At 36.8% G+C, this 14,715-nt stretch overlaps 1 protein-coding gene across 2 annotated transcripts in view; it reads left to right on the top strand.

Annotated features, from left to right (window-relative positions):
• Window positions 1-14,715, top strand: part of ascc3 (activating signal cointegrator 1 complex subunit 3) — a 372,889-nt gene that overhangs the window by 351,525 nt on the left and 6,649 nt on the right. For both annotated transcript variants that reach the window (XM_069178640.1, XM_069178641.1), the window contains exons 37-39: window positions 3,260-3,484; window positions 11,006-11,157; window positions 13,368-13,518. In XM_069178640.1, coding sequence (XP_069034741.1) covers window positions 3,260-3,484; window positions 11,006-11,157; window positions 13,368-13,518 — 528 coding nt within the window. The remainder of the gene's footprint in view (window positions 1-3,259; window positions 3,485-11,005; window positions 11,158-13,367; window positions 13,519-14,715) is intronic.

Here is a 14,715-nt window from a genome sequence, read left to right as displayed (position 1 = left end):
GATAGCACCCCAGGTCCACAATTGAACCCAGGACCCCAGCACAGTGAGGCAGAAATGCTCACCACTGAAGCACCGTACCACCCTGTGAAACATTGACTTTAATAATTAAGCGGCAGTTTAGCACAGTGGCATAGACAAGCAGTTGCTATTAAGAGGTACGCAGTTCAAATCCCGATCAGAAATAAGCAGGTGTGAACCTGGTCAGTACCTGATTGGGAGACCTCCTGGGAAAAACTAAGGATGCTGCTGGAAGAGGTGTTAGTGGGGCCAGTAAGGGGCACTCACCCTTCGGTCTGTGTGGGTCCTAATGCCCCAGTATAGTGACAGGAACACTATACTGTAAGAAGGTGCTGTCCTTTGTATGAGACATTACGTTCTCTCTGTGGTCATTAAAAATCCCACGATGTTTCTTGAAAAGAGCCTTTACCAGTCATGGCCTCCTAGTAGTCCCCATCTATGAACTCTTCATCACTCTGTGTCCTCCCCACTGATAACTGATGTGTGGTGAGTGTACTGGTGCACTATGGCTGCTGTCGCATCATCCAGGTGGATGCGGCACATTGGTGAAAGGGAGTCCCCATTACTGTAAAGGGCTTTGAGTGGAGTATCAAAAAAAGCGCTATATAAGTGTAACAAATTATTACTGCATTATAACTGCAATGTAGTAGCAATCAATACTGTGAACAATCACTTGAAAATCCACTAGCAAGTTACGTGATAACATACAAGGACAGCTGTTCTTCTTAAACTGATTTTAAAAAGCAACTTTAGTAGAATGAGCATCTTGTCTGCCACATGCCAACTGTTCCTTGCAATTGCTAATCCAAGACTTCAGACTGTCCCATCTACACTATCTTAAGACCCTCTTGACCTCCCTGCTAAAACTATCCATTCACTGCATCTCATTCAGAATTCCTGCTGCTTGTCTTGTATTTTCTCTTCCCCCACTTTTCTTGTACTGTTCGCTTCTCAGGGATTTACTGGGTCCTATCACCGTATGCACGTGTTTCAGTACCCTAGTTCTCACATACCTTTGTCTCAACCACTCTGGTCCTACCCTTCTTCGGTCCTTTATCTCCCTTTACACTGTTTTACTCCCTCTCTACTCCTCCCATTCTCCCACTTCCGGAGCCCCTTCATTCTCGGCCCTTGCTCCTCAGTGATAGAGCATACTGCTTAGTCTCTTACCACCTTGTGGCACCTCGAGACTCATGTTTCGACAATGCCTGTGGCCTCTCAGCTCTCAGTTGCATTCTTCACTATACCCTTAGCTCTCAAACTGGCAGCATGATTTGTTTATTACTCTTTATTCCCTGTTAGCATGGAACAGAATCATTGAACTGCCTGGAAAGAGTCGCAGCAAGAATGTTTTTATCACGGTACTAATACAAATAACTTGACGACTGATTAGAACGTACAGGTTGCTAGAAAAAAAAATAGTTATGATATTATGAAATAGTAGTTTTAGTATAAAACTATATATAGGTAATAATTTTAGATGCTGCGTGTCACAATATTCAGCAGAAAACAACTAGTATATTTTTGAGCATAGAAGTTGAATGTAGCACTCTTTTTTCATCATGTAAAAATACTGTAACGCATACGGCCACCATTGCAGGTTATTCAAGCCGGCTTAGCAGCTCGGTGACGTCACCGCCCTTCCCTGTGGATAGCAGGGACCGCTGCCGTCGGGCTGACCGGGAGATTTCCCTTTAGCTCAAGTGGCTGGGTCCCTGTTGAGTGACGCCGGAGGCCTGGGTTCGAGTCCCAGACGGTGGGGGGACGACCTGAGGCGGCAGCGATGAGGGTGCATACCCACGTGAACCCCAGAGCGCTACAGTTTTTTTGAGAAAGATCGTGTGATTCATACTCTTTGCATTGATTGCATGATGTTAATCTCCCTATTTTTTAAGTTTGCTGTAGGTTCTGTTTAATGTATTGTGTTGAAAAAGTCCATAGCTGTAAAATTCTGTCTCTCCACGAAGTTACTAGAGAATCATTGGAAATAAATTTCTCATCCAAGAGATGTGGACCAAAGTAATCAGGACTAAAGAAATGTCTGAGACACATACTCCAAACAAGTGCTTTTAAATCTAAGATGGAAGAAAAATGTAAAGCCTTGCATTACTGTCCAATTTTGTTCATTTTTGGCTTTATCTCTTAATCCTCTAGAAGTGGTCTGATTTTCCTATAGCAACGTTATTCCTGTGTAAATGTCAGTAAAAGGCACAATGTTGATAGTTTTGTTACGCCATTAGCTTACTGATCTACAGTCTGACTTTATCTTCTCTGTCCACTAAATCTGTACACAAACTGAATTCTTTAAGCAGAAATGTGATTAAACATGTTTTTCGAGCAGGCTTATTACTCATTCTGCCAATAGAAAATACAACAGTTTTTTATATACACTGTCTCAATGTGTATATGTGTGTCTCAAAAAAGCTACATTCATCATCTAATACTGATGCACTTTTTGCTCTTTCTTTGCATAAAACAGTATACAATATGTAATTACTTTTTTCGATATAAATCTTTCTTTCTTCCATATTTTATTTTGTTATGCTGATTTTTTTTTGACAGCTTGAAATCCCAAAGGAAACTGTTGGCTGTTAGGCAGACAAAATGTTGTGAGTGAATGGCTGAACTGTTTCCAGTTAATTCATTCTTGAGGATAATGCAACCAACAGTTGCATTAAGATTAGCTTGACCTTAATGTGTAAAAGATTTTTTTCGCCTGCTTCAGCTGTAGTTCTGGAGATGTATACAGCGGTGGGTTTCTATCTTAATGTTTTATATAAATATGTATGACAGGGATGCCCAACTACTGTCCTGGAGACTCCAGGAGGTTTCATTGAATTCTCTAAATCAGCAGCACGTTAAGAGTTTGATTGAGGCCATCCATTTAAGCTAATAGTTCATTTCAGTTTGATTTTTAAGAGCTGAAATGAAAATATGTGGACACACTAGCTCTCCTGGACAGGAGGTGGGCATTCATGATGTACAGTATGACCTTCTTCAGCCTCAGATCTACTTCATTTTATTACCTCATCTTACCTGTAAAGTAACATTTCATTGAAATTAGAGTCTTTTAAAAGTGTTCTTTCCTGAGTATCAGTTAAGTGGTTTTAGAATGATAAAGACTAATGTAATAATGTAAATCACCAGCATAATCTTGGCATTGTTTTTTTGTACATTTTTTTAAATGTATTTTAGAAACAGTAGTAAATGTAAACTGATCAGCTTGTTTCTTTTCATTCAGGATGCTGAAGAATATGCTGAACTGCCTGTGAGGCACAACGAGGACCAGATGAATAGTGAACTGGCTCACCGCCTTCCGATTGAAGTGAACCCTCATTCCTTTGACAGCCCCCACACCAAGACCCATCTTCTCCTTCAGGCTCATTTCAGCCGAGCTGCATTGCCTTGCCCTGACTATGCTACTGACACTAAGACTGTATTGGACAATGCCATTCGAATTTGCCAGGTACACCCGTCTGTCTGCCTCTGAGTGTTTTTTTAAAAACTTAAATAATATGTCCTTAAATTCATCTCTGTTCAAGACTAAAAATTCCCTGTTATTTTAGTACGTCAGTACTTAAAATATTTTAAAACATACTTAAGTTAGAAAATTAAACTTGAAACACTCTCTCCTACACACTATTCCTTGTTGTGCATTTCTAAACATACTATTGTGTTGCCATACCTGCTCTATGGAAGTGTTAGTGCCACATATGTGTTTTCATACATCATAAACCTCCATGGAAGACAGCATGATTCAATGTGACAGAAATGCAACTATTATTATGTTAACCTTGTATTACTTATATAGTTTCATTTAGTTTACAGTACTGGGAGTGGGCCAACCATTTTTATAATCCTTGATACATGAGAAGCAAAAACCCAAAACTCTTTAGAACTATATAGCTTTGGAGCAGTTTATAATCATGTTTATAGTCTTTATAATGCCACTTTGTGGTATAACAGAAAATTAAACTTTTGAAACCTCCCTCTCTTCTTAAAATGCACTGTACTATAGATATCTGATTAATTTTAATTAAAATATGTTCTTCTCTGTTTAATATCCGATATATCCCCAGTGCAAATGCAAGCCTTTAAAAGCTATAAAAACTGTTTTAGATACTTAGAAAACAGTTTTATGCGCAAAAAATAGATGCTTTTCCTTCCTCATGTCCCCTTACCACTAGGGCACACAACCGTTTTCATTCAGGGATTATTTTTTTCCTTTCTTGCTATCTGTCTGTCTCTCTAGCTGTGGTTCAGATATTCTGAATGAATAAAGATGGTACATCTCCTTTTTTATTTTTAAAGGGTCTATTAAAAATGGAACACAAAGTGTTCCCTTCACAGCACGAAGTTTTTAATCACACATGAGCTGAATACATAGACAAAAAAAACTACATTTCCAGACGTACCACACACCTTAAAGATTTCAGTGAAGTAATATCCACAGATATCCCTATTGTATGTGACAAAGTCATTCAAATCATTTCTTCATATAATCTGGCCTCATTTTTGTTTTTCTATGTGTTTATTTGCTTTTAAATACATTATTTCTGGAACCATTATGCATAATATATTTTATCATTAAAATCTAAAATAAAATAACCTGTTTTCTAATGACTATCCATATTTACTAACAATTTTGTATACTCTGTGTAATTAAGAAATTATAATTCTATTAGTAGTTCAAGTAGGTAGCTATATCAGCATGCATAGGCTGCATAGGAACAAGTAAAGGTTAAATCCATCCTGAAAATAGAAGTAAAGAAACACAAAGTTTCAGCTGTGGAGCCTTTTTCAGGTATGAGAAAGAGAGGAAAGTCAGCAGCTGATATAGCATGGGAGAACAAAAGCCAGGAGTGGAGAGGAGGCAGGAACAGGAGAGAAACGGAGTGGACACTCAGGTGGTTTGAAGTTAAGAGGGGTGAAGAGAGGTGTGAAATCAAAACCTCCAAATGAGTAGAGAGGATTAGAAGGAAACGAGTCTGTTGTTGAGAGTAGGGGGAAGGTGTGATCCTAATTTCAGGATAACTTTGGTTTCGGACGTCTTTCTGCAATAGGAGTCCCAAAACCCCTCTTTTAGAACATAGATGGAGAGATTGGTATGATAGTGGCAATTAGAATGTGAAATGAGAAACTAGGGACTTGGAAAGATCTTAACCCTGTGACATGTTCCCTGCAGTGATCTCCCAGTCTCCTTCCTGTTTCACCAATGTAAATAGCTAGGCATTTTCTGCAAGAGATGCAGTAAATAAGGTTGCTGGAGGTAGAAGATGTCATTTGAGAGATCCAAAATTGTCCAAAGGGGCCTTGAATGAGCATGATACTGGATATATATTTACAGGTGATGTAGCTACTTCTGTAGCAGAGATAAGTGCCTGGTGTGGGTGATTGCTGAGGGACAATATGTTCAGGAGAGTACAGTACTGCTGTACAAGGATCATCATCCCTTTGGTGCCTCCCCGATAGTTTCCATGGACAGTTTCCTTTGACCTACAGTAGCTGTAAGGTGCCTGTTCAAAACCTGTTTTTGGTTAAACAGTGAGTTAGTTGAACAAATATATAAGCGGGCTCAATAAACGTCAATTGAACAATCACACATATTAGGATACAATTAAAAATGATAAAACAAAATGCAGATGATTTATTCTTGTTTCCGACTGTAATTTAATGAAAGCATGTAAAGTTATTTTCTTCTTACTTTTTGTTAATTAATAGACATTCATTTCACTGTCACTTTAAATGCAACACTTGTTAGATGCGCTTCTAAGGAATGAAGCTACATGAGAGACATAATACAGAAACATTTTATGGACTGTAACATGCTTAAAAGGATTATCACATAGCTTTTTATTTTACCTGTCCTTTAAGCTCCAGAAATGTTTTATCTCAGGTTTGGAGACAACAGGGTACCCAAGTGAGCTGATATGGTGTTTTTCTTTGAGTGGTATGTCTTTGAGGATTGTGATTTAAGCTTAAAATGATAGATGCTGTCGGTGATAGACATGTTTACAAGGATATGATTCCATCATCTATTAAGCTTCTAAAAAGCATGTGTGTCTTTTAACCTCAGGACCTGAGTATTGAAAAGGGGGAGGTTAAGCTTCTTGGCCTAAACCCCAATAAATGACTGTGTGGAGAGAAATGAAAGATGATGTCAATAAAAGAAATCCAACCTCTTTATCCCACTTCATGAAGCTCATTCTGGAGCAATAGAAAAGTGCCAGCCAAGAGCTGTGCTTGTTCGTTACATTGTTTGGCTTTACCGTCAGGTAAATTAAGTGAGACATAGCCATTAGAAAATTATAAGTAGAGATATTTAACACAGGCAGATTCAAATGCTTAAAGGGATCACACATCATGTTAACATTTCCATCATTATTAGCTTGCAAGGTATAATATAGTAACATTTATTAGTAGTCCCTTTGAGCAGTTGTTATGTGTGAGAGGCAGGTTCCGCTGCCTTTCTCTAATAAGACTCATCTACATGCTGCTGTCATATGACTAACACATCTGTCAGGTATGAAGAAATAGTGAAATATAGTTTTCCAAAATGGAAGTACTGGAACACTACAGAGAGCTTCGCTGGGTTGGATTTGTTGGTTGCTAGAATTACAATTACAATGGGATTGTCTGCTATTAAGACAGTCCATAGCTGTATACACAGTTTATGTTTATATGCTTTTGTTTGTTTTAAGTTAAGGAACCTATTTGGAGTGATTTCATGTCTAATAGAAGTCATCATCTATATCTATGTGTCTGTAGTTTTCTACCCAGAAGCTGTTTACCCAGATTAGGCGTTACACTGGTGTGTTCTCTCTCAACAATTCAGAGGCTAGAGAAACATTATTTGCCATGACTTATAATACATTTCTAGAGGAAATACTTTGATTTTTATTGAGTTCTATAATGTCCATAAACTCTACCAACCTGCTGAAATGTCTGGAGGTAGCTATATAAATGATAATACTTTTCACCTCTAGCTTCAAAAAGATGTTGTCCGATGTTGTATGAGAAATACATAAGAGTAATAATAATAGGAGTAATAATTCACAAAGGTATTGAAGTGTTAACTGTGCAGCCAGGGACAGTAAAACTTCGCCCTTCTTTATCGGTATATTAAATGTATGTTTGCTTGTGAGCTGAAATGAAATCTCAAAGGAATGTGTGTGCCCTGGGAGAAAGGGGAATAATGAGTGGAGGTGTGGAGCGGTTAAAATAATTTACAGCTCGTCATTGAGACAGATCTTGTCTATCTCATTGAACAATTTGCACTCAGGGCTTCCCAAACTGCAGAGCAGGAATGACTTTTTTTTAGCACATGGCAGGAAAGCTGCAAAGTACAGGCTCTGAATCTGCTATCAATTGTCCATGCATGGCAGCTGTTTCTGCTGATGCTTACATTGTGCGACTATGGAAAGCTGTTCTTTTGTCATGTCCGTTCAGACTTCTTCATATGCTAGACAATTTAACAACCATTTTCCTGAAAAATATTTTACTACTAAACCAAACTTATGGTGTTTCATTATTGTTTTGTGCTGTTTCTTTGCTTTATAAAATGTTAGCGCCGTTATTCATGTATTGTACTTACAGTATTGGTGTCTGGTGGAGGCGAAGGTCCACTAGGATAAGACATGTTAAGAAACAGGAATATTCTCTTTTTTATTCTCAAAAGTAGCAGTAGGAGCTTCCATGACTGTGACAAAATGTTGTATTTATTTTCATTTCACAATATGTCATTTTAAAACATGTAATCCAAAAAGACTAGAAAAAAATATTGACTAAATTTCAGCCAGACAGCTAAAATAGATTCAGTGCTGCTAAAGAAGAAAAGACTGGGCTGTGAGACTGCATCTCTCCTGCTGCCGTTGTATGGCGTGATGAATTCACCAAAGGGTTCTCAGCTAAAATAACAAAGACGTTTGTCTCCATTGAAATGTAGAGGATTTAAGTGAATATTGTGAAAAAAATAGAATCCAAAGAAGGTACATTTTAAAAAACATGAAAACAACCTGCATCTGGCAGACAGAATGAAAATCTGTGTCAGCACTGGTGTGATATTGCTAAATCACTCATCATTTGATCTAGTGGTGCTATATGCATTTTATAGCTAAAGTGTACTGTGAGAAATAAAATCATAATTCAGTAAGAAGTAAATAGAACATCAGTGTGATCACAACACGAGAATAATAGAATTATAGTTTATTTATTCGTATAGGGAAAACGCAGGTGCTTTTTTTTCATATTGAACCTTCTAGTGTCTAAGAGAAAAAAATGTAAATGTTTGTAAACCATAGCATATGGTGGATTTTACCTATGTTTAATTTTATTTAATGAAGACTTATTGAACAGTAAAGCAACTTTGTTTATGTGAGATGATATGTATAGAGAGAAATAAACAACTTGTAATCATAGAATTAGTTATATAAAAAGGGATAGTGCAGGTGTAGATAATTTGCAATATAGGAACCTTTTGCCAGCATTTTTTTATTTGAAAAGCTGTTTGAGTGGTTACCATTGGCAAAATAAATAATGTAGAAAATGTGTTACTTGACTAAAACCTTCAGGCTAACTATCTTATAGGGCTAACAGAAATATTTGTAGTGGAATTTTTCATTTAAATCCAGGACAGTTTAATGAGAAAGCGATGCAAGTCTGCAATCTATCTCAGACCCATGACAAACCTTTTCCCATTTCTAACTGAGGGGAAATGAGTAATGTGTAACCCATTTGTGTGATCAATTTGCTCAAGCAGCTACTGTGAAATGTTAATCACAACTTTAATTTGTACTGCATTAGCATTTTGATTAACTTGTAGGCTTGCTGGCATACTTGAAGTGCTTTTAGTCATAGTTACAGCTAGGAAATGACTTTTTGATTAATTAAGTTTGTTAGACAGCAGCTGAGCTTCCTGAATACTAACCTTTTAGGAGAGTTCTAGAAGGTTTAGCAGAGAGGGGAAGAGGGCAACTGTTGCTGATTAAAAATATAATAATTAAAGAGTATGTTAAATCCACATTATTCCCCTGACCTTGAATTTCAGTCTATTTAGGGTTTATGGTGCCTTTTTTCCAAAACAATGAAATGCATGAATGTTCTTTGTTAAGCAAAGACACTATATTGCAGCTACGTTCTGTCCATCTGTTATCAGTAAGCTGCTTGCCTTCTCCAGTGTCCCTGTAGCCCAAGCCTGTCCCAGAAACACAAGGCACAAGGCGAGACTCCATCACATCAAACCTCACCTGCATGTCTTCGTAGAGGTGGGACTTAGAAGTGGGAAGAAAACAGAGCACACGGTGAAAACTCACTGAAACAAGGAGGCGAGGGGGAAGGGGGGTGTAGTCGCAATGCAGTCAGATGCCCAAGAAGAGAATCAAAGCCAGGAGCCTGAAGAGGAGAAGCAGCAGGCAGTGCTAACCAACACGCCACTATGTTTCCTCATTACCATGTCGGAATGAATAATAATAGTTGCTTTGCATAGACTCTTTATTAGAAACCAAATTGAGGTCTTAATGAAAATATCAGTAACTGGGTTAAAATATGGAAATATGAAAATTGAACCTCAGTATCATCTCTGCTCTCAAGTCTTTTCCAGTGCTAATATATCCAGGTTGATTTCTGTTGTATCTCAAGCTCATTTGTTTGTGTATTTTAGCACAATACAGGAGGAAAGAATGAATGGATGTAGAGATGTTTTTTTCTTTAATTTTACAGCCTCATTGTGGTTTATACTAAGTCTCTGTACACTTGTTCAGATTTGCTGTCCTCACACAAGAGGCTGCACTTACTTAAGGCAAACACAATAGGCAAATCCTTTTTAAACAGAGAAGTTATTTACCAATGCAGGACAGTTTCAATTAAATGGTCTGCTTTTTCAGAGCAAAGCCTGTTTCCTTGTCTATCATGTCAAAACCCTCTCTCTTAATAAATTAACACTGTTTTTAATATGTCATTTCCAGTACTGTCAAAATTTGTGATTTTTGTAAGTGTTGACACTTACAGTGCCAAAACAGCTATTGTACCAGTCACAATCATTATTCTTACATGCATTATTCCAGTTCTCTGGTGGGCATTGTCATTCTTTTTTCTTTGTTAGTAAGCAATAGCATAAGAATATCAGTGCTCATCATTTCTGATGTTATCATTTAATAAACTACTCACCTAGTGAATTTTAGTTAAGAGTTTAGGATGAATGTGTCCATGCAGACGTTTTTGGTTTTAATGGAAACAGAAATGCTTAGTGGTGGCTCAGAAATGGCTCAATCAGAAGTGTTGTTTTTCTGAGTTAGAGCTACTTACAGTACCACATCCAATAAACTATGAACATTATTGCAGTTTTGATCTGTTTTGATTCTTGAAAATCCTGAAACGTCAACATAGGAAAATTTTTAATTCATTTATTAACTTAATTTTATACATGTGATACATCAGAGAATTAAGATAAAAGCAAGAAATAGCCAAAATGCATGAGCATTATTTATATTCGGCATCTTCACTAAATGAATGAAATTATTGATCAGTATTATCACCTTATTTCACCCAGTCATGTAATTGCTTTTAAGGAGAAGACATCTTATCATCTAGACAACATGTATTTGCAATCTGTTTTTCACTTGTTCAAGTAATCTGCAAAACCACACATTGATATGTACCCTAAAAACAAGCAGAATGCTAAGACTTCAAAATAGTTGATGTTATTCAGAATTTCATAATTGCCATTTATTTAGAAATTGTAAAAAATTGGAAAAATTGGAATCAAAGGGCAGTAGTTTATATTTTAGGCCTAAACTTTCTAATTTCCATCTTATCACCTCTGCATGGAAGTAGCTTCGTAGCATCTCCACATCATCTATAGACACAATCAATATGTTCATATTAAGTATAAGCTGCTAAGTGTATAAGATGTCTTCTCATTTCTTCACTCTGTCTCTTGTCAACATCTTTTGGTTAGTCACATTAATGGTTTTTTCTCTTCTTCCTCCAGGCAATGCTGGATGTGGCAGCTAATGAAGGCTGGTTGGTCACAGCCCTCAATATATGTAACCTTGTCCAGATGATTGTTCAGGGACGATGGCTCCATGACTCAACCCTGCTTCTCCTACCAAACATGGAACAGCAACATCTTTATCTTTTTAGGTAAAATAATTAGCTATGAAATATTTGAAATTCTGGTTGATAAATTAGAATAGATTGAGTAGTGTTTCAAAATATGATACTGTAATCAAAAGAATTGTACACAAAGCATAGCCTTTTGTTTAACGATTTACATCTGGAAAACACGAGGTTGACATTTATTCACACTCGACCAGTTAGTATTTTGTAAATCCTCCTCTGGCAGAGATTACACTGACAAGACACCTCTTGTGTGCAATGAGGTTCTGGTGCATTTGAGGAGGATTTTTGACCGTTTCTCCAGGCAGAGTTGCTTTGCGTCATTGATTTGCATTTGTGAAGTGCCTTCCTGAACTCAAAGTAGAAATGTTCACTTGCATTGAAATCAGGAGATTGAGAACATTTCTTTTGCATGCAGTTACCCTTTAGGTTGTCCATTTTGATGCATGGCTTTAGTCATCGTCATGATAGAATGTTCATTTCCAGCTTAACATGGGTTTTTTGGCAGAGGGATCCAGATGCTTGGTATATATGTCCTAGTATACATTGGATTTCATGATTCCCCCAATATTAAAAAGGGCTTTTAGACCTGTACATGCAAAACACTCAAAACACATAATAGGCCCCACACTGTTTTTCACCATGGTTCTCAAGATGAGCTCTTATGCCAAAACGGATGAGCATGTGCAAGATGCTCTGGTTTCATTTCGTCTGACTATAGTACATGGTTTTAACTGTCATTTGGGTTTAGTTTGTCTTGTTGTGGTTTGCTCTTAAAAAAGCCTAAGAGCTATGTAGCCTGAATCTCTATGTATTTTGTTGGAAACCTGCAACTTTTACCTGTGGTTTTACAGTTGACTCCCAAACCATTTATTTTACAACCTTCGGTCATATGATACACTTGTGTCCTATTCCTGTAGAGGTACCAAAATACCAGTTACTTTAAACTTCATAATATTGGACCTCACAATGCAAAGTGGTAGATTCAGCTTTTAATGGACTCTCTTATCACCCACCCTTAACTAGTGGAGGTCAATGACCATTTTCCTGCAGTCTTCAAGGAGCTCTCTGACCTTAACCATGATGATACACGTTATTGAATGTCCTTCCAGTTACCTCCTTTGGAAACAGGAAACATTTGAAAGCCATTATATACTTCCAGAGTGTTCTCTTGCACCAAGAGGTGTGAACAAATATGTCCCTTGTGTGGCGTTCAGCTAATTATATATCACAGTTATGACACCCGTAGGACATTTTTATATTTCTAAGTAGGACTATCTAATCTGTCATTTGTTCTGTTGTATATTGTTATTTTGCCTGTTTCATTGCGGATTTGAATATTTCTGGAGGGCACAGCAGATAGATTTTGGCCATACGCATAGAAATATATTGTATAGTTAGGTAACAAACTGACCATTTATTCTGGACATAAACTAATGGCTTTTAATGCAGCAGTTACACCTATAACAAAACAATGTGTTTCTATGTTATTTAGAATTAATTTCTTTCAAATGAATCTTGTCATTTTATCTCTTACGGTTACAAGGATGTTTTTAAACTGGATAAAGTTTAAAGTTAAGTTCATATTGGTACTATCAAATATTGGGAGCAATTGATCTGTAGGTATTCTCTCAGTCTTTAGTTTTTGCTGAAGAATTAGCCTGCATATTTGAGAGAAGAGAAAACCTGTAAAGCCACAGTTGAATTAAGACAAAGCAAACTAATCTGTATTCCAGTATTTCTGTCTTACCTATTTTCAGGGCCAGGGATAACCTCTGAATTATCTGAGAATTATTGTATACACTTAGCAGCTACAACATGGCTGAAAGAAAAAGGTATTAATCCTTCAGAAGCTTTTTTGAGACATTGCAAACATGATTAGCATCACTTAACAGATGTGGCTTTAAATTGTGGTATACAAACATTTCTTTGCTGGTCACACTGAAGATGAAAATCTGTTTCTTAAATATCAAATCTTTTCATGCACATAATGAGAATTTCAAGCATGACTTCCTATAGTGAAATATAATTTCTAAAACACAATAAAAATGGAAAAAGGGGATGAGAATGGCCAGCATCCCTGTTGTTACAGACTGCTGTAGGGCTGCGTTTGTATTAACAGGATTTCCAACTTGCTTGCACAAATGGTTCTCAGGCCAGGAGAGAAGCCTCATCTGTTTTTCTAGCTTGGCAGTCAATTTATTATGTGAGTATGTCATTGTTATTTTTGTCAGGAAATGGAACCAAGGCAGAGGGAAAAGCGGCTCTGGGAGTTATCAGGGCTCCATTGAATGTCTTCCTGAACTGATAGCTGCCTGTGAAGGAAGAGAGCACACATTCACTTCCATGGTGGCTAATGAATTACAGCCTTTCCAGGCTTCACAGGTAACGCTCACCCTTTCTGCAAGGTTCACCGTCTTCGTACCTCGTCTCAATAAGCTATACTGTGCTCTGAATCCAAGGGAGACGTAGACATAAATGTAATAGTTTTTCACCGCCCAGCATTGGTTTTATTTTAAGAATTCCTCTCAAGACATTAACATCTGAAGAATAGTGCCCGAGACAAGACATAAGAAACGTGTAACACAACGTCAGGAACTTATTGTTCTTTCTATAATTGCTTTTGTTTTAGGGTCTAAATGATTTATTTGTTTTTTAACAGTGGTAATGCCTTTGATTGCTCATTTAGTCCTTTGGGCATTTTTTTGTTTTTTAATATCTCAGTTTTATTATTATTATTATTGTTGTTGTTATTGTTATTATTATGCTGACAGACAGAGTTTAAAAAAGTCCAGCTCTTTTAAGTCAAGAGTTTCACCTTTGAACACAACACAATCTGATTGAGTTCTGAAAAGAAGACAATATCAGTATTTCAAAGCCTTGAACAAGGGCTAAAATATTTTATTTTTTACCGATAGAGTTTTGACAAATCTTTATTTATCTTTCAAATTTTAAGTACAATTATCTACTTTTGCGTTTTTTTAGGTAATAAAACTATCAGATCCTGCTTATGTGAGGATCTTCAGAATTATTGTAAAATTGAATCACTATTAAACCACTCATGAGAAAAATATGTACATGTGGTTATAACCTACTTCTTTGACAAATAGCTTACATCAGTGCAAATATATTTAATTATTCCAGTATATTCCCTGATAAAGTCTACATTGTTTGTTAATCTTTGTGTGTTTGCCTAGTCACTATCATAATTACCCAAGATACCATAAGTTTGAAGAAGCTCACTTTTGTTATCACTTCTGGATAAAGTTTCTCTAAGTGTGTGGCCATATGAGTAGTTTCTTTATGAAAATGACCTCTTCTGACCAGCTTGGTCAGACAGGTGAATGTGAAATGTTTATGTATATAACAAAAAATGACAGAAGTTTACATGCTGAAAATAAAGTCTCCAATAACAGGCAAGAACTCAAAATAGCTGCATTAAAGCGCTTCAGATGACAAAGGATCTGGTTACATCAGTTGGCCACAAACTTGCAGTTATTGTCTCAAAGGGATATGCAACAAAATATCTACTTTTATACTTTGCATTTTCCTTAAAATGTGTGTGGCCACATTCGTAGTCAA

This window comes from Lepisosteus oculatus, chromosome 2, assembly GCF_040954835.1.
Source record: "Lepisosteus oculatus isolate fLepOcu1 chromosome 2, fLepOcu1.hap2, whole genome shotgun sequence".
NCBI classification, from domain to species: Eukaryota; Metazoa; Chordata; class Actinopteri; order Semionotiformes; family Lepisosteidae; genus Lepisosteus; species Lepisosteus oculatus.
The sequence above is the reverse complement of the archived record's forward strand: the minus strand, read 5'-3'. Positions and strand labels throughout refer to the sequence as shown.